The sequence below is a fragment of the Dendrobium catenatum genome, unplaced genomic scaffold (assembly GCF_001605985.2).
Source record: "Dendrobium catenatum unplaced genomic scaffold, ASM160598v2 fragScaff_scaffold_72, whole genome shotgun sequence".
Lineage (NCBI taxonomy): Eukaryota > Viridiplantae > Streptophyta > Magnoliopsida > Asparagales > Orchidaceae > Dendrobium > Dendrobium catenatum.
Genome location: NW_021318534.1, coordinates 2,429,430 through 2,449,673, shown reverse-complemented (window position 1 = coordinate 2,449,673; position 20,244 = coordinate 2,429,430). Strand labels below are relative to the sequence as shown.

Genomic DNA, 20,244 nt, shown 5'->3' with positions numbered 1-20,244 from the left:
ATTAAACAAACAATGTTGGAGTGAAAATGTTTGAATCATTCTTTAAAATTAGTTTTATAATAGCAATCTTTAAAAGTTAAAGATTAGCTTAGTTTATAAAATCAAAAATAGCTTTAGGGAAAAAATATAAAAAATTAATTAAGTTTACACTAAAAATAACTTCAAATAAATAATAAATTTAAACAAAATAACAGCTTAAAATTTAACTCTAATACTAATTATGATACAATTATCAATGATATATGGCCTTCATAAAAATATTTTAAATATGCTTTTATAAAAGAACAAGCTTCTAACTTTAATTTAATCTTAATTATTCTTAAATTACTATAAAAAACAAATTTTTGTATTTATTAATTAAATAATTAATTTACAGTAAAATTACAAAAATGCACAGTCGGCCGACTCAGCCCCCACGGGAGAACAATTATTACGTCCTCCGACCAAACGTAGAGGAACGTTCGGTCGGAGGCAAATTCCCGCCAAAAAACGAGTTGTACCGAGTAAATACCGAGCAATACCAAACAATAACGAAGAATACCATCATTTGAAGATCAAATACCGAGTTATACCGGGCTTTATCGATCAAATACCGAGTTATACTAAAGTTGTACCGAGTTTTTCCCAGAAAAACTCGGTACAACTCGGTATTTCTCGGTAAAGCTCTGTATAATTCAGTATTGGTCTTCAGAGAACGGTATTCCTCATTATTATCAAATAATACCTAGTTGTACCGAGCAAATACCTAATTTTTTTGACCAGAAATTACCTCTGACCGAACGTTCCTCTACGTCTTACACCGGAAGTAATAAAAGTTTCCACGGGATGGACCGTTTTTAAATATATTTAAGCTGTCTTTTATTTAAAAATTTTGGTCGGGGGCGACTTCGGCAAAAACAAGAGGTATTCTAAACGGAAATAAGGAAGTTTCCCGTCCCTCTTCGCTCAAAAAATTTCTTCTGGTTCTCAACCTATCGTTGGCTTCAAATTTGACACGGAAGATTAAAGAATAAATACTCCCACGACTTTGTGGACCTCATAGCAATGCGGCGAGTCGCTGCGGAAAGGGCTAAAAGGCTACTTATTCGCTCATTTCTTGCGCCTCAATCTTCCGCTGCCGTCTCGTCACCGTTTTCATTCCTCTCCTCCTACTCTGCCGCCGCCATGTCCACTGCCTCGACTCCGGTCGTCTCCCTCGATTCCATCAACCCAAAGGTGGTTTTTTTTCCTGATTTGGTTTTGTTTTTTTCAGTTGGATTTTCTGATTATTTTTGTGCTGGTTTCGTCTGCTTCTTTGCTGTTTGGCATTGAATGATATTTTGATTTCAAGATTGTTTTTTGCTTCTTGTTCGTGATACGGGTCCTTCTTTCTCGGAGTGGCGTGTATTTCTGGATTTTTCTTGCGTGGTGGAAGCTCTTTCTCGTATTACTAACCATTTCATTGGTCAATTTGAGATTTTAGTCGGATCTACCTAACATTTCTGGACATGCAGTATCTTTCCTGGTTTATACATCTCATGTAGTCATGTATATCTAGTCATCGAATACAATACCTCTATTAGAGACTTGTCGGATCATTGTAACACCCACATGTCTCCTCTAATTTACAAAAACTCAAATCTTCGTTAGCCAGATACAACACATCAAGCCTTTATCCCACTAAGTGGAGTCAACAACATGAATCTTGTCCATTGCGTCCTATTAAGAATCAATTTCTCATTTAAATCTAATAAAAAAAGTGTCTTTTCTAATATTTTCTAACCAAATCTTTATAGGCCTACCTCTACTTTTTTAACACAGGCCAAATTTAGTACATCTACTCTCCTAACCGGGTCATCGGAAGGAGAGATTATTATGTGTGGAGTTCATACATAGCTATTTGTCTGAACTCAAATCACGCAAAGACATTATTTTTTCTCTCTTCTACACACTACGTGTGCAAGAGAGAAGAAAAAAAATACACGTGTCTTCACATGATTAGAGTTTGGATGGCGTCCGAACTCCGCACGCAATAAATTTTCCATCGAAAAGCTGACGTTTTATGTGACCAAACCATCTAAGGAGACTCTCTCTAATTTTATCTATCACTAGAGCTACTCCAAAATTTTCACATATATGCTCATTTTACATCTATCTCTAAGAGTGAAGTCACTTATCCACTTGAGCATTCTTATCTCTGCAACACTTAATTTTATTCTTCTCTTTTAACGACCAACATTCTGCGCCATAAAGCATTATAGGTCTCACCACCATCTTATATAATTTTTCTTTAAGTTTGAGGAGTGCTTTTTTATCACACAATAGATCTGATGCATTCCTTCACTTCAACCATCCAACTCGAATTTTACTAATGATATCCTCATCTATTTCACCATCAATTTGAACAATGGACACAATAAATCCAAAATGTGTACTGTGATTAATGATTTTATCGCACAAAGTCACAATCTCCTCATTAGATCTATTACTACTAAAATTACACTCCATATATTCGGTTTTAGATCCACTCAAAAGAAAGCCTTTAGACTCTAAAGTTGACCTTCACAATGCAAGTTTTTCTTCATCTCACTTTCTAATCTTATCAATAAGAAGAATATCATCAGCAAAAAGAATGCACTAGGTTATATCTTCTTGCAAATGTCTAGTAAAAATATCCATAACTAAAGCAAAAAGATATGGGCTTAAAGCTAATCCTTGATGTAATCTAATTGAAATAGGAAAATACTTGATCAAACCACCTTGTGTTTGAACACAAGTAACAACTCCTACATCCGTATGCTTAATGACTTGAAGATAAACATTATTAATCCCTTTCTTTCTTAGAACTCTCCAGAGCATTTCTTTTGGAACTTTATCAAAGTTTTCTCAAAATAAATTAATATCATATGCATATCCTTCTTATTCTCTCTATACTTCACCATCAAACCTCTTAATAAATGTATAGCTTTTATAGCAGACTTACCCGGCATGAATCCGAATTAATTTTGAGAAATAATAGTGTCACGTCATAACCTATGCTTAATAACTCTCTTCTATAATTTTAAAATATGACACATTAAATTAATTCCTCTATAATTAGCACACTCTTGTGCATCACCTTTATTCTTAATAAATAGAAATCAATGCACTCGTTCTCCACTCATATGAAATCTTTTTAGTTTTCAAAATAATATTAAAAAAATTTGTAAACCAAGAAATTATTTCATCTCTTAAGCATTTGTATGCCTCTATTAGAATATTATTATGTCCAACAGTTGTTCTACACTTCATTTTTTTAAAGCCTCTCTAACTTTAGTTATATTAATATGTCGATAAAACAAAATTTTTTATTTTCATTTAAGGTGCTAGGGTTGTTACTTACTAATGTCAATTGTATTATCACAGTCTTCATCGAAAAGCTTATCAAAATAACTTATTCATCTTTGTTAATATTTACTTCTAATAAAAATACTTTTGATCTTCATCATTTATGCAGTTCACTTGAACTAAATCTTTACTTATTTTATCTCTCTGCTTGACTAACTTATACATATATCATTCGTCCTCGTTAGCATCTATTCTATTATATAAATAATAAAAAACTAAATTATTTGCAGCACAATTTCTCCTTAGCCAACAAATGGATGAAAACTAATTTAAATTCAACTCTTTCAAGGGGCTGTTTAATTACAAGTAGGATTTAGTGAATTCTGTATATCTAAATTTAGTAAATTGTGAGATGATTAAAATCTGATAATTGTTTGTGACAGTGAAAAATCCATTAAATCTTATGAATGATGGGTTTGCAAAATTCCTAGATTTAATCAATAATGGGATCAAAATGGGATTTATCAAAAGATTAGGATTTCAAGTCCCCAAAATCCTACTTGGCAGGATTTATGCTAAATCTTGCTTAAATCCTGCCTAAAATAGTATACCAAACAGCCTTATTCATTTCTATTTTTCATTTAATTTTCATTCCCTCTCTTCAATTCCTTCAAACCAAAAGCAAGCCCTTTGCAATATTTATTGCTTAACTCATAAATCATCTTGTAGTTATTGATTGTTGTCTCTTTGAGTTTGAAATAATTAAATCATCTTATAATTATGAATAATATGAAAGTTTCTCTTACTTAGTTGATAACGCTGTAACTTTTTGCAACATCTTTTTTTGATGTGATGAACTCAAATTCTTAGAAAAATTAATTAAACAAAAATATAATAGAAATAACTTGCAGGAGCCAACTACAAGGAGCAGCATGGCATTTGTTTTATGAACTCAAAAAGATTCGTAAATAGGGTGAAAAAATGATAATGAAGTACATCAATTTAAATCTTGGGCATGTTAATTCTTTATTTTGGATATTTCTATTATTGCTTAATTTGTTATTCTGCAAATTCTGGTGATTTCCCATCTCTAAACTTTGATTCTCCATAGCATTTATTGACAGTACGTGCATGATGGAGGAAAAGAGGCGGATTGATGTCTTGATTTATTTCTGTCATTTTAATAAAATGTTAATTATATACTTTTCGTTGATGCTTAGCATGTGTTATTATTAGCAAGGAGCTCGACTTGTTCAGAATGGCCTTTTTCGTGTTTTTTTGTTTCAGAAACTTGAATTTTTCCTAAGATACTTTTTTGAAGCTGCATCATTTGGTAATATATTATGTGTAAAGCCTATAAGTTTTTTGAGTGTTGGTTTAATCCTTACATTATATGTTTATTATGTATCACTGAAATTATGTTCTTCCTTTTTGTCTTTCCTGTATTTTATGGTTTCCATACTCAAATTCCCAATTTATATAGGTGTTAAAATGTGAATATGCTGTTCGTGGAGAGATTGTTAATCATGCTCAGGTATTCTCATTTGCTTTTACATGCCCGTCTTTTCCCTCTTTTTTGGGTATAAAAAAATTGAATTTTAACTATAAATTGTGTTATAGATCGCATAATCATAATATTTTTTTTGTTTTATTGTTCGTTGACTATGAAAATGGTTTTTCTCTTATAAGACCTGAGTATGGTAGTTAATATGATTGTAATGACTGGTTAAAGTATTTTAATCTAATTGCCATGTATGAAATATTGACTTTTTGATGTAATAAAAAATTTGGGAGAGGGACCCAAATTTTTTATCACAAAAAACAAACAAAGACTTCCTATATAAAAGAAACTCACAAAATACCCAAAAGAACACCAATACGATAAACCCCAACTTTATATAATAAAATGAAAGACTTACAAACATTGACTCTTACAAACGACGCTTACACAATCATAAACATAAACTTCTAAAGTTGCTTTCCTTGAGAAGAAGGATACAGGTGGAGTGTAAACTTGCAGAGAGAAGAAAGAGGTAAGAAGCTGAGACGAAGGAGAGGACAAGCTCGTAAGCTTTCCTAGAAGAAGAGAAGAAGAGAAGTTGGACAAAGCTCGCAAGCTTTTCCAAGCAAATCCGCAGGTTATGGCTTCCAAAAATTACATCATTAACTCTGACATAAACACCTTACAACTTATGACTCTTACAAACTTGATACAATCACAAATTAAAGACACAACGACTTTCCTAAACTTGCTTGCCTTCAGAAGAAGGATACATGTGGAAGGGTACTTGCGGAGAGACGAAAGAGGTTAGAAGCCCGAGAAGAAAGAGGAGAAGCTCGCAAGCTTTCCTAGACAAGGAGAGGAAGAAGTGGCATAGCTCGCAAGCTATCCAAGAAAACTCTCAGGTTTCTTTCCAAAAATCATTCATATATCCATCCATTAAATGAACTAAAACTTCAGCTCAACATTAATGAGCTAGCACTAAGTAGAATTCCAACATTTTGAGCTCAATATCAAGCAATCTAGGCCCATCCGAGAATACTAGAAGTCCAAGGGTCAAAACAAATCCTCATCTTGTTTTGACCCCCCCTTGCCTACATCAGACTCCCTTACTTGAAAAACTCATCTCCCGATAAGTCGCCTTTAGCTTTCTTCTGAGGAGGCGAAGACGGTGCATCCAGTTCTTGAATTTTTGCTTCAAATTTTTTCAAAATTTCTTCGTGCTCTTGCTCGAATTGTCTTTGAAGATACTTCTTCCTTTTCTTGTATTTCTCATCACATAAGAACATGTGATATTGAAGTTTATATAATCTGTCTTGTAGTGGATCTGTTGAATCACCTTTTGTTGGAATCCATCTGTCCATCGGAAGAGGGACTTCAGGATCTTCAAGCTTGCTTACTTCTTTGATTGAATCCATCTTTTTCTCTTTTTCCATTTTTTTTTAAAAGGACTCAACAAAACAAGACTCAAAGAAAGAATGACTCAACCTAAAGAAGTCTAGACTCACAAGACTCACAAAACAATTGCTATGACTCACCAAGATTTACTTGACCTTACAAACAAAACTTTCATGACATCAAGACACACACGACAAACTGACTCATAAACCTAGGACTTCCTAACTTGCTCTGATACCAAATTGATATAATCAAAAATTTGGGAGAGAGACCCAAATTTTTTATCACAAAAAACAAACAAAGACTTCTTATATAAAAGAAACTCACAAAATACCCAAAAGAACACCAATACGATAAACCCTAACTTTATATAATAAAATGAAAGACTTATAAACTTTGACTTTTACAAACGACGCTTACACAATCATAAACATAAACTTCTAAAGTTGTTTTCCTTGAGAAGAAGGATACAGGTGGGGTGTAAACTTGCGGAGAGAAGAAAGAGTTAAGAAGCCGAGACGAAGGAGAGGACAAGCTTGCAAGCTTTCCTAGAAGAAGAGAAGATAAGTTGGACAAAGCTCGCAAGCTTTTTCAAGCAAACCCGCAGGTTGTGACTTCCAAAAATCACATCATAAACTCTGACATAAACACCTTACAACTTATGACTCTTATAAACTTGATACAATCACAAATTAAAGACATAACGATTTTCTTAAACTTGCTTGCCTTGAGAAGAAGGATACATGTGGAAGGGTACTTGCGGAGAGACGAAAGAGGGTAGAAGCCCTAGAAGCCCGAGAAGAAAGAGGAGAAGATCGCAAGCTTTCCTAGACAAGGAGAGGAAGAAGTGGCATAGCTCGTAAGCTATCCAAGAAAAGCCTCAGGTTTCTTTCCAAAAATCATTCATATATCCATCCATTAAATGAACTAAAACTTCAGGTCAACATTAATGAGCTAGCACTAAGTAGAATTCCAACATTTTGAGCTCAATATCAAGCAATCTAGGCCCATCCGAGAACACTAGAAGTCCAAGGGTCAAAATAAATCCCCCCCCCCCAAATTTCTCTCTAGTTTGAGGAAATACTTAAAGAGGCTTGGATAGCTTATCACAAACCTATATGGAATTTTTAAAAGTTTAAGCTGCATGTAGCTATCTAAACCTTCTACGTTTATATCAACTTTGTAATAAGTGCACCTCATTTACTTATCAGATGTAATCTAGCACTAGAAGGTAGGACACTAAATTTATGTTTAGAACTGAAAACCCAACTCAAATGTTATTATCTAACATTTAATGTGTTCACATTTTTTTTTCATATATCATTAATTTTTTCTTGTTTATTTTGTATTTGATGTTATTCCTACATTTAATGTGCCTCTAGTTTTCATGCATCCTTTTTGTCTCGCTCTTTTTGAATTATGGGCAGTGTTGAAGGTTGCAATCTGATTATCCTTGATGTTTCTTTTTTTTATTATTATTATTATCAAAGAATTTGCTTCTATAGTGATCTGCACCACCTTTAGAATTCACTCTATGGTTTCAATTCATAAATCGATATTAGTGAAACAACCGAACTTTTTTTAGTCTTGATATTTTATGTTTTTAAGTTAGCTCTAGGAGTGAAGTGAGTTAAACTTGGATCTCGTTTATTAAAGATGTAAAACTAGTAAACGACATCACAGCCTCAAGATTAATTACAAAAAGAAAATTAGCACATCAAGATGGCCAAAATAATAGCCTAATAGAAGATTAAAAAGAAATAAAGTAGGGGTGTTAATATTTGACACGACCCAGAAGCCCGACTCGAACCCGACCCGAAAATTTTGGGTTCGGGTTAACCCGAACCCGAAACGGGTCAGGTTCGGGTCAACCCGAAACGGGTCGGGTTCGGGTTCAACATTTCTACCCGTTTCAAAAATCGGGTCGGGTTAACCCTTTGACCCGATTTTGACCCGAAAACCCGATTTTGACACGAAAAAGAGGAGATAGACCCGTTTTTGACCCGAAAACTAGCAATTTTTTGTTGGAAACGGGTCATTTGGGTCGTGTCGGGTTGACCCGGACTCGAAGCGGGTTGGGTTCGGGTCAGGAAAACTGACCCGTTTTCAAAAACGGATCGGGTTCGGGTTGACCCGAATAGTTCCGGGTCAGTTTCGGGTTCGACCCAAACCCGACCTGTGACCCAAAATTGACACCCCTACAATAAAGCAATCTTATAGCACATCAACAGATACTCTAGTTAGGTCTATGCCACTAGTAATATGGTAGCTTTTTATTAATACTTTTTTTTTGTCTAAGGCCTTCGACTTCTTAACTTTTGATATTGTCATCTTAAATCTAGAGCTAGCTACTAGATGTTTGTTAGGTTTTCAGTTATTCATCACAGTTGTAAATCCACATTTAGGAAGAAGCAAAAGCCAACATATAAAATAGACTCATCCGATAAAGCTGAAGAAGAAGCGTCACCGAGTGAAGGGTATCTAGTGATTTTCAACATGAGAGTAACAAGAGGGAACTTCTCTGAGCAAGCATAAGTTGGATCAAAGGAGGGAAAAAAAAGATTAAGAGGTATTTCCAATGGTTATTGAAGTATAAGATGTATATTGATGATCTAGAGATTTTGGTGGGATTTTGAGTAGTTTAGGCTGGCCAAACACTTTCAATAGTGGAACTGGTCCAACAATTCCAAAAAACCTAGCCAACTCCAATTAGGTGTAATTTTACTTGGATTAAGAAGTATGAAATGAGATTTGAGATTTTTCTAAAATGGAATTCTAAGAGAAGAACACAGAAAAAAAAGTATAGTAAAGTAATGTGCATGAAATTAAAAAAAATACTCATCAAAGTAGGTGTGAAATCCCTTAGAAAATAAAGTTGAACTTTTAAGCATCGAGACACCTTTTGGTATAATGATTAGAATTTCAGTAGAAACTCCTAAGTTAAACACGTTCGTACAAGAGTAGTCTTAAGATGGGTAACCCCCTAAGAAATTATACCAAAGGGACAAAACATTGACATTGTTATGCCAAAACGGACAATATCTCAATGGTTAAGAATTTGAGTAGTTACAAATGATATTAGAGTAATATTTAGCTGTAAGATGGGAACTAAGTGCTTGCATCTGCCTGTTGGTGATTCTGGGCTAAGGAAATTGACGATGACATCAATTATCTAAGAGAAGGAGAGATTGTGAAACCATTTAAGAAAATAAAGTTGATTCTAAACATCGAGTCGCCTTTTGGTGTAACAATTAAAATTTTAGTAAAAACTCCAAAGTTAAGCGTGCTCATATAAGAGTAGTTCTAGGATGGGTGACTTCCTCGGAAATTACACCAAGGGAATAAAGCCGTGAGGTTGTTAGGCCAAAGCAGGCAATATCTTGATGGTTTAGAACTTGGGTTGTTCCAGTAGGAGTTCAAGGAGATCACCCAATCTCCTTAAGTATGGCCGGCCAATAGTCTCCAAGCAACTTGGAATTTCTCTCCAAAGCATATAAGTAAATATCTTCATTTCAATCTTAAAACATTTTATACAACTAAAAACCAAGTGAAGAGATATATCCCTTCATTTTATCCTTTCTGCAATGGCCATCCACTACACTCCCTAGCACTTGTTTGATCGGTCACATCACTCCATAGCCATTTCACATCATTCTCCCTAGTCATTTTGCACATAAAGTAGACACCCTCACATGCAAATCAAGCACAAATTTGCTTGATTTGAAAATCTGTAGAGGGAGAACCATTAGAAAGAAATCTGAGTATATGTGTGTGTGTGTGTGAGCATGCAGTATGTCAATCTGTAAGTTTCTTTCATGTCTATTATCAAATTAGCTTGTTCTTTGCATTTGGGAACACTGGTCACAATCTGAGTAGACAACTGTTTGATGGTTTTTAAAATCATTTGCTGATCACTTCATAAAATTCTATAATTAATGATTGCTTTGATGCGGCAAACTTGCTTTCCAAAATGATATCTTAACTTAAGAGCTGGAAGTAAGCATATGCATGCTTGTGTCTGCACATGACATATTTGTGTTTGTTTTTAATATATAGTTCTTTAGTTGGCTGGTCTTATGCTGGTCTTATTGTTTATTTAATGATCGTGGAGTGTGGTATGATTATAGACAGGGTGGAGTTCACCTTCTGTTGCTAAGTTTATGGTAGACTTGCAGCTTCTTTCTAGAAGATAGTTGATGTGAAACTATCTCATGCGAAAATGATTTGGTTAAAGAAAATTTTGCACGCTTAGATTTAGAGGTGATAATAAGCAAGATCTTATGCGGAATTGAACGATAAGATAAATATTAAATGGCACGTAGCTTAGGTTAAATCACATGAATAAAAGTTAAGTTCAAAAGATAGTTTCTAATCCGACATTGCATACATGGATCGTTCCAACAATAAATTCCCCTACTAACAATAAGATTAGTCTATGAAAGATCCCTCACACAATTCTTCCTATTACTAGGTTCTAGCGGCGAATAATTGACATGATCTTCATGAGTCCATTAATAACCATAAACGAAAAGTAAACTAGAAAGATAAGAGCGTTAGGATAAGAGTTTCACCCAAGGAATGAGGTTATACAACGTTCCGGTGGTGCTTTGTTGGTTGGACCGGAAGTAGGTGGCCTGGAGCAGATTCCGGACAGCAATTTTGGTTCTCAAGGATGCTAGATAGCAGTTTTCTAGGCTTCCAAATTCTGGACAGCAACTGGACAGCAGCAATGAGGTATTCTTGGACAGTTTTCTTGTTGATTTGGGCACTCCTGGACATCAAATGGGAGCTCCCAAATTGTTGGACAGCAAAGGAAACTTGCTGGAAACCTCTGGGCTGCGATGGGGACTATTCAATCAGCAGATCAGCAGGATGAAATTGCTGATTTCTCAGTTCTGAAGGAGCAGGTGGCTGGCGGGATATTCCTGGACAGCAAAACAGGAAACTCTGGATGGTGGGCCAGCTGCTGGGTGAAGGCAGAAAATTTTGTTCAGGTTTAAGTGAGGTTGAATGAATGAATTAATCAAAATCTGAAATTAATTTCAGATTTTGATTCATTTAGGAGGGAATTGATTTGAATTTGAAATTCAAATCAAATGGAGTTAAGGCCTTAAGTGGGGAATTAATGGGGAGCTCAATTGGGGGAGGCCGGCGGTTTCAAGAGAGGGGAATGGGAGTTTCATTTCATAATCTGAAATTAATTTCAGATTATGAATGAAATTAAGGGGGTTATTTTGAAATTTGAATTTTGGATCAAGGCATTGATGGCATTAAACTAGCATTAAATGGATTTCCCCCTTGATGAGGCCGGCGGCATGTAGAGAGGAGAGGAGGGAGATTAGTGTGAATAAATCAATTTCCGATTAGGAGGATGCCACCTAGGATGAGAATTAGTAACTCCTCATGCCATGAAATTTGAATTGGATTCAATCCAATTCTTTCCTTATTTGGACTTTGGCAATTATGGAAAATTTTGGAGCTCATTCAAATTTGAATTTTCGAAATTTGAAGAACAAGGTGGGTGATGACGTGGAGGTAAGTTATGAGAACTCCAATTTAATTTAATTTGAAATTGGAATTTATCAAATAAAACTTTCCTAAATTGGATTTCCAAATTAGGAAAGAATTCGAAATTCGAAATTCAAATTTCAAATTTGGAGCATGCGGGAGGGAGGAGTGGACGGTTGGGGAGGTTGCCGACAAAGTGGCCGGCCGGAGCCGTGAGGGTGGCCGGCGGGTGGACTCCAAGGGGCGGCGGCAATGGAGCTAGGGGAATACTTTGTGGATGAAAAGGGAGAAAAGAGAAGAACAAGAAAATACGAGAAAGATAGAGATAACTAACGAACTCACAAAGAGATCGTAAGAACCGCGAACCTCGGACTCTTCCAAAGATTGGCGGGTATTGCGAATTACCCTCCTCGGGCTTCTCCTCTCATGAACTCACTAAGAGATCACGTGAACTCACTAAGAGATCAACAAAACATGAAACTTTTCATTATCAATAATCATCATCCTTTCCAAGAGGAAGGGGAAGGCTTAAATAGCCAATTACATGAAGGAAAAATAAAAGATATAATTGCCCCTAGGGCCACATAAGACAAAACCCTCAAGTGAGGGTAGAAAGGGAAAAGTACAAATAAAAAATAAAATACATCAAGATAAGTAAACACGATCGTAGCCATTGATCTTCGATGTCCTCATCAATAGTAAAGTTAACTTGTTGATTGAGTTGTTTGTTATCAAATTTTATGCTATCAAATATCATTTTGTACAAGATTAATAGGCTGCTTTGCTGTGCAGCTCTTGCAAGAAGATTTAAAAGCAAAACCAGGTCACCATCCTTTTGATGAGGTGTGTATATTTTGTAGTTCTCCATTGTTAACCAGTAGCCATTCTTTTGCTTAAACAATTTTCCTTAAATTCTACCAGATACTATATTGCAATATTGGGAATCCCCAGTCCCTTGGTCAGCAGCCAGTTACCTTTTTTAGAGAGGTCTGTTTTGAATGTTCTATAAATCATGACCACCATGTTGTTTGATAACTCAACTGTTCCTTAATGTACTTTCTGTTATAGGTTCTGGCATTATGCGACCATCCTTCCATTTTGGACAGGGATGAAACTCATGGCTTGTTTAGGTATGGCTCAAGAAAGTATGATATTGTAACACATTGTAAATTATTTACATTTGCAATTTCCTAAACAAGCAACATTTTAAGGTTTAAGAAGTATTAGAGTGTAAGTACTCTTCAATATGGTTGACTTAGGCTTCATTTAGGACGGCTTTCTTATTGCTTCTTAAAGCATCTTTTTAGTATAAAAATAAACTAGAAAGTTGCTTTAAGAAGCAGTAAGAAAGCCATCCCAAACTAAGCCTTATTCTTTTTTCTTTGATCTAAAAGTGGGAACAGTTCAGAGCTTTGTAGCTTAAAACTGCTATTTTTGTGTGCCTCTTTTATCAGCCAACATATTTCCTGCTTTTTGGTTATTTTTATATACGACTCTTAGAAAGCGTAGTAAATGTTTTAAACACAATGCATGTTAGTGAATGATCGTATATGCACTTGTTTGTTTTGCATGGTATATTACATAGTGAAAGATATCATGTTTTATCTTTTGTTTCAGTGCTGATGCCATAGCAAGAGCATGGGATATTTTAGATGTAATACCGGGTAGAGCTACAGGCGCTTATAGTCACAGTCAGGTAGGAAACAGGTTGGCTGCACCATATGCAGTCTTCACTTTCAATTTTGTGAATTTGATGTTTTTCCTACAATTTTCAGGGCATTAAGGGCTTACGAGAAGCAATTGCAGCAGGAATTGCTTCTCGTGATGGATATCCTTGCAATGCAGATGATATTTTCTTAACAGATGGTGCAAGTCCAGCTGTATGCTTTCAAGCTTCCGTTCACTTCCATTCTGTATCATTTATTTTATGAATGCAAAGGAGGAAATAGCTAGTTAATATCTGCTTTGTTTCCCTCTGTTTTTCTCTATAGGTGCACATGATGATGCAATTACTAATAAGGTCCGAGAAAGATGGCATTCTCTGCCCTATTCCTCAGTATCCTCTTTATTCAGCCTCAATTGCTCTTCATGGTGGTTCTCTTGTATGTTTTCTTCCTGGTTGCATTCTACTTTTTACCATATCCTTAGGATTCTCAATGGCACATCAACAGTAAACCTTGTTTTTTTTTTTTTTTTTCTTCATGGTTTCTATATAAATAGTCGTATGGGTAACTTTTTGGTTCCAGGTCCCATATTACCTAGATGAAGCAAGTGGATGGGGGTTGGAGATATCCGAGTTAAAGAAACAATTGGAAGATGCTCGGTCCAAGGGCATAACTGTGAGGTCACTTGTGGTGATAAATCCAGGCAATCCCACAGGACAGGTTTCTTTATGACTTATGTCTTTCTTCTTTATAACCTGCTGGAATCTATATGAATTTAATCAAAGGTTTTGTTATATGTTGACCGAAGTGAGTTACTGTTGAACCTTAAAACCCATCCATCTTTTATAAATCATTATATCGTCCATGCTTGAGCTGGGACAATAACTAATCATTATTTTGAACAATTGAAGATGAGATTGTCATCTGAATTTAGTTGTTTCGAGGGCATTCACCTTAAGTTTGGCATCAAGATCTAACCTTATAATGGTGATATGTTAAAAAGGGTTTATTAGGATGTCATCCCTAAGTGGCGTGCCATAACTCTATCTGATTGTGGTGAAAAATAGGCATGTGTTGGCTGGAATGTGATACGCCTTGGAGACAAAAACAGCAAACACACAATAGAAAAACTGCAGAAATATGAATATGGATGGCTGATTTTTTATTATAACTTCAATAAGAAAGAAAGATACTAGTGATCTACAATTTGAGAGGTAAATTGGCTCTCCCAAACAACCTAGACGCCGCTAGGAAGCCCTCACAAAAAGAAAACTACATCAACTCTAATAATAAAATTCTGCATAAACAAAAATAAATTCTAAACTTAGCGTTAAATAATCATCTCCTATTTCCCTCTAAATCAGCCCACCCTTTCTTAATATATTTCCCTCTTTAATTTAAATTTCAATTAGGAAATCCTTCCTAATTAATCCCTTCCTAAATCGGCCCCCTTTCCTAATATATTTCCCTCTCCAATTTGAATTTCAATTAGGAAATCCTTCCTAAATTAATCTCTTCCTTAATTCTTCTTCTCACATATGTAATGATAGGTTTAATGGGCTCTATAGCCTAATCCCTTCCTTTTTCCCCCCTGCTGGTTTGGCTCTTGTTAGACCAGCCTGGTGCCCTCTCCCGTGTCAGAATGTCACCCCTTAAGTTATATATTTGCGTGGTTCATTAGGTCAGATTATATTTAAAATAGTTTGTATTAAAGATATAGTGAAATTAATAAAGATTTGTATGTTGGAGCATTGACTAATTTACTATTTATGGAGTAATCAAAGAGCTTCAATTTTAGCAGAATTACATCAAAGATCATTATTTATAAAGTATATTCTCTCTAAGATGGCTTGACATATGTTTTTTACTTGAATTACTTTTCTAAATGATACACCTATTGAAATTAGTGATAAGTTAAAACATTGAAGAAAATATTTAGAAGGTAGTGGCTTAAAATGATAGAGTAAAGACTATTTATATGATATATAATTTGAGTGGCTGTGATAGCAATATTAGAAGATAAAGTAATATGCTGGTGATATATGTTTAGTTATCTTAGATCTATTATAAAGAAGAAAGTAAACATAAATAATAATAAAGTTTTTAGAGTTAAGATTTGATGGTTAAATGAAAAAGTACCTCAAGAATATTATGCGATAAGAGGATATTATAAGGACTTTAACATTAAATTTTGTAAAACCATAATTAGTTTGGTGATGTTGTACAAATGTCTGTTGGTAGTAAAAAAAAAGTTAGTGATATTTATATTAGGTGGGGAAAAATTGTAAAGGTTGATGTGGATCTATGGCAAAATTAGAATGGATGGATTAAAGAATAATTACATAACATGAATAGTTGGAGTGACATCTATTGACATCTATTGAAAATAGACTTAGGCGGATGGACATATATAATGAAACTTAAGAATTGTGTTCATTGGAGGATTAGGAAGAATAGGGCGTACCCCTAAGATATCTTGGATAGATGCATTGTAGAAGTTTTACTATGAATAGGTTTAACACCGTAGGCCTCACTGATTAGCACGGATGAAAATTGAGGATTTATAAAGCTGATCTCAAATATTTATGATGAGGCTGATGATGATGATGTTGATGAGACAATAGTTTAAAATAAACTTCAGTAAGATATGTAAAATTAGTGTCGATATATTAGAAAAGAAATATGGTAAATCTATGGTAACATGCTTAAAAATTATTTCAAAAGATTAATTAAGAAGAGGTCGTGCAACTTAAAGGAACAAATAGAAAATTATGATGCATAAAGCCAACTACGAATGTTTGGGATAAGGTTTGCCAATTATGATTATTTTTATCTATTATTCTAATGATATTATAGTCTACTGTTCTCTAGAGCATCCCAATAGCAATGACATTTTTGTTGATTGTTGTCCATAGGGTACTCTCCATAATCAATTCGCTATAGGTGCTTTTCCATTTTCTTTTAATTGCTTTGGCCATATCATTCAGGTTCTTTCAGAGGAGAACCAGAGACAGATAATAGAATTTTGCAAGAAAGAATCTTTGGTTCTACTAGCAGATGAGGTATGTGTTATCTTTTTAAGCCTGTCTCTTACCCTCTAAAACTTAATTTCAATTAGTATTAAAAAAAAAAAGGATCTGTCTATATCTTATTTCTTTTTGAATTTCTCTTATACTGGATGTTGTGTTTGGTTATCAATGAAGTAAATTAAGATGCCACACACTTGCACAGGTATACCAAGATAATATCTATGTTGGGGACAAGAAATTCAATTCACTCAAGAAGATTGCAAGATCTATGGGACTTGGCGACAAGGATATTTCTCTAGTGTCTTTTCAATCAGTCTCTAAGGGTATATTATTTTGTTTATGTTTCATTTGATGGAATGATGTCATATATATACCTATATTTTGTTTATTATTGAGAGTAACCATATGTAAGGATTCTTTGGTTTTAGTATAAATACCTCATTTATGGGAGGAAAACTAATGGATAATTCTCCTCAGGATACTATGGAGAATGTGGAAAGAGGGGTGGCTATATGGAGGTTACCGGCTTTAGTGCTGATGTGAGAGAACAGATTTACAAGGTGGCTTCTGTAAATCTCTGTTCGAACATCTCTGGCCAAATTCTTGCTAGCCTAGTCATGAATCCACCGAAGGTGATCGGCAAATTTTTTCGTTCTTAGTGCTAATTTGACAAGAAAACCTAGTTCTCAAGTAATCCAAGGGAACATCTTAATCAAGTTGGTTTTATGCTAGATGTTGTTTTCACCATTTTAATATGGTCCTTGAATTTTTGCAGCCTGGAGATGAATCATATGACTCTTTCACTGCAGAGCGAGATGGAATTTTGTTATCTTTAGCACGGCGCGCTAAGGTTAGAGTTTATTATGGCTTTGTTATCTTGAATTGATGTAAAATGACTTCTTTTTTAGATTGTCTGTACTTATGATAAAAATAGTTTTAATTTTATTAATATGGTTGAATATTTTGGACTGCTAATTGAGCTATTGTCCATCATTTTATTAATATGATTGAATATTTTGTCAAAAGCCCTTTTTGGCTACTTCCATCTTGAAGGCCCTCCCTTTCTCCAAATTCATTTTCTCTCAACTATTCTCTCTTTTAAAAGGTTTCATTTAAGTTCATCCCAACTACTTGGTAGTAAAATCTTTGCGCTCCTTTTAGATTTAGGTGGATTGGGCACACAAACCTAAATGTTAATACGAGTTGCTCTCAGTATACTTGGAAGTTATATATATATATATATGCACTTGGAAGTCCATCTCATATTTTTTCTTATATTTTGAGGTTTTTCAGCAGTGTAGTCCTTTTTAAGATTGGCAATTTAATTCTTTAAACCATTAATATTTCATCCTATTTGGGATTCAGGATGCTTTGTCAAAATTAATGGTCATACTTAAATCTGCATCTTACATAGTAATCACTGAAGATAGTAAATAATTGATTTAAGTGGTTTGGTACAAATGAGAGTAAAAGATGCTCGTTGACAAAGATGGTTAGATAAAACTGTTTTGAAAGTTTAACAAGGTGAAACGGATCAAAATGATATTACAATATAAAAATTCATGTGAAATAGAGTTAACACCTCTTGCAACAACAACAACACAACAACATCAAGCCTTTATCCCACTACGTGGGGGTCGGCTACATGAATTCTTTTTCTCTATTGTGTCCTTTTAAAGGTCAAATTCTCGTTTAAATCTAATAAAGAAAGGTCATTCCTAATATTTTCTAACCAAGTCTTTTTAGGTCTGCCTCTACCTTTCTTAACTTAAGTCAAATCTGATACATCTACTCTCCTAACCGGGTCATTGGAAGGCCGCTGTTTTATGTGACCAAACCATCTAAGGCGACTCTCTCTAATCTTATCTTCTACTGGAGCTACTCCAGCCTTTTCACGTATATGCTCATTTCGTATCCTATCTCTAAGGGTAAAGCCACTCATCCACCTGAGCATCCTCATCTCTGTCACACTTAACTTAGTATTATGCTTCTCTTTTAATAACCAACATTCAGCACCATAAAGCATTGCAGGCCTCACTACCATCTTATAGAATTTTCCCTTAAGTTTGAGGGGTACTTTTCTATCACACAATAAGCCCGATGCATTCCTCCACTTCAACCATCCAACTTGAATTCTGCTGATAATATCCCAATCTATTTTACCATCACTCTGAACAATAGATCCAAGATATCTAAAACGTGTACTCTTATTAATGACTTGATCGCCCAAAGTCACAATCCCCTCACTAGGTCTATTACTATTAAAATTATACTCCATATATTCCGTTTTAGATCTACTCAAGCGAAAACCTCTAATGTTGACCTCCATAATTCAAGTCTACTTTCAACTCTTTCTCTAGTCTTATCAACAAGAAGAATATCATCAGCAAAAAGCATACACCAAAGTACATCCTCTTGCAAATGTAACTAAAATGATTAGAGGATTTGAATAGCTGCCCCCAAATTATTGGGATAAGTTTAATAATGAGATTTAATTTTTTACTACAACGAAAAAGGTCTAACTTTTGGTTTACCATTCAAAAATCAAAATGTATAGTCATACACTGGTCAACTATACAGTTTCATATGTAGAAATTAGTTTGATAAAGAACTCTCCTCTTATATTCAATGCAGGCATTAGAAGATGCCTTCAATAGCTTAGAAGGTGTGATCTGCAATAAGGCAGAGGGGGCCATGTATCTCTTCCCCCGTATTCACTTGCCAAAGAAGGCAATTGAGGCTGCCAAGGCGGCTAACTCAGTACCTGATACATTCTATGCTCGCCGCCTTCTTGATGCCACCGGGATCGTGGTCGTTCCCGGTTCCGGCTTTGGCCAGGTGAGCTTTCTTGTACTGATTCCATCAGCTTGAGAGTTGCAGTTTCTTTTTCTTATCCATCTCAGTTTTTTTCCCCTTGCTCTGGTTGAAGGTTCCTGGGACATGGCACATAAGATTTACAATTCTACCTCAGGAAGAGAAGATCCCTGCTATCATCTCCAGGTTCAAGGCATTCCATGAATCATTTATGGAAGAATTCCGGAACTAGAAAATGAATTACTGATGCTTTTTCTTCGTTGCATCAGTTCAAAAATAAAGTTACTGAACATTCATGTTTTATTTGTGATCAGTGTAATTGCAATTTTTCCTATTGATGATGATTTTTTTGTCATAGGCGGCAGGAAAAAACATGTACCATGATAAAACTTTAGAGAGAGAGAGAGAGAGAGAGAGAGACTTCCATTTTGTTTATGATTCTGAAATAAATCCTGATGCTTAAACCTTAACCTTGATTTAAGTTGTAGATTAAGCACCTGTGCCTTCTCTTGATTTTTTGGCTTTGTTTGATGCAGTTACTATTTTTCAAAGCTAACTTTTACAAAAATTTTTGAAACTAAATATTTTTGTACTAAAAAGTTATTTTTGATGGTAATAAAAAAACTGTCTCAAATAAGAGAAATTATTGTGTGGAGGCCATACGCAGAATGTTGTCCAGAGATCAATTAGAATGCGTCATGTTAGCGGTACCGAGTAGTATCAAGCTGCGGTACTGAGCAAATGGATGATGTGACGTATTCTGATTGGTTTTCATCTATACAAAATAATTAATCCTCAAAAAAGCCTTTGTTGTGATGACTCATTTGATTGCTTGGTGTTAGAAATATATTTCTTGTTATCCAAAGATTGAAATTTTTATAGCATCCATACTTTTTATAAATTCCTGTTATATTACATTTTTATTTACATATTATAAAATTCTTTGGAGGCTTCAATCATATAAGGCTGAAACTGTGGTGAATCATAAATGTTTAAAAAATTGGGGTTTTTCTAATGTACGTAG

At 34.7% G+C, this 20,244-nt stretch overlaps 1 protein-coding gene across 1 annotated transcript; it reads left to right on the top strand.

Annotated features, from left to right (window-relative positions):
- The first annotated feature begins 884 nt into the window (after window positions 1-884).
- On the top strand, window positions 885-19,716 carry LOC110115258 (alanine aminotransferase 2). Its single transcript, XM_020848449.2, has 15 exons — window positions 885-1,215; window positions 4,790-4,840; window positions 12,506-12,556; window positions 12,635-12,700; window positions 12,782-12,843; window positions 13,331-13,409; window positions 13,489-13,593; window positions 13,705-13,815; window positions 13,960-14,097; window positions 16,365-16,439; window positions 16,609-16,729; window positions 16,884-17,038; window positions 17,182-17,256; window positions 19,041-19,244; window positions 19,336-19,716. The coding sequence occupies exons 1-15, from the start codon at window positions 1,045-1,047 to the stop codon at window positions 19,450-19,452; spliced, it is 1,581 nt and encodes a 526-aa protein (XP_020704108.1). The 5' UTR covers window positions 885-1,044; the 3' UTR covers window positions 19,453-19,716.
- The last annotated feature ends 528 nt before the right edge of the window (window positions 19,717-20,244 follow it).

Excerpts from the sequence above, each read along its gene's own strand:
- LOC110115258 (XM_020848449.2), top strand. The coding sequence starts at position 1,045 with ATGCGGCGAGTCGCTGCGGAAAGGGCTAAAAGGCTACTTATTCGCTCA. Across the intron at positions 16,730-16,883 it reads TTTTCAATCAGTCTCTAAGG|GATACTATGGAGAATGTGGA; the intron begins GTATATTATTTT and ends AATTCTCCTCAG. Across the intron at positions 17,257-19,040 it reads CTTTAGCACGGCGCGCTAAG|GCATTAGAAGATGCCTTCAA; the intron begins GTTAGAGTTTAT and ends TATTCAATGCAG.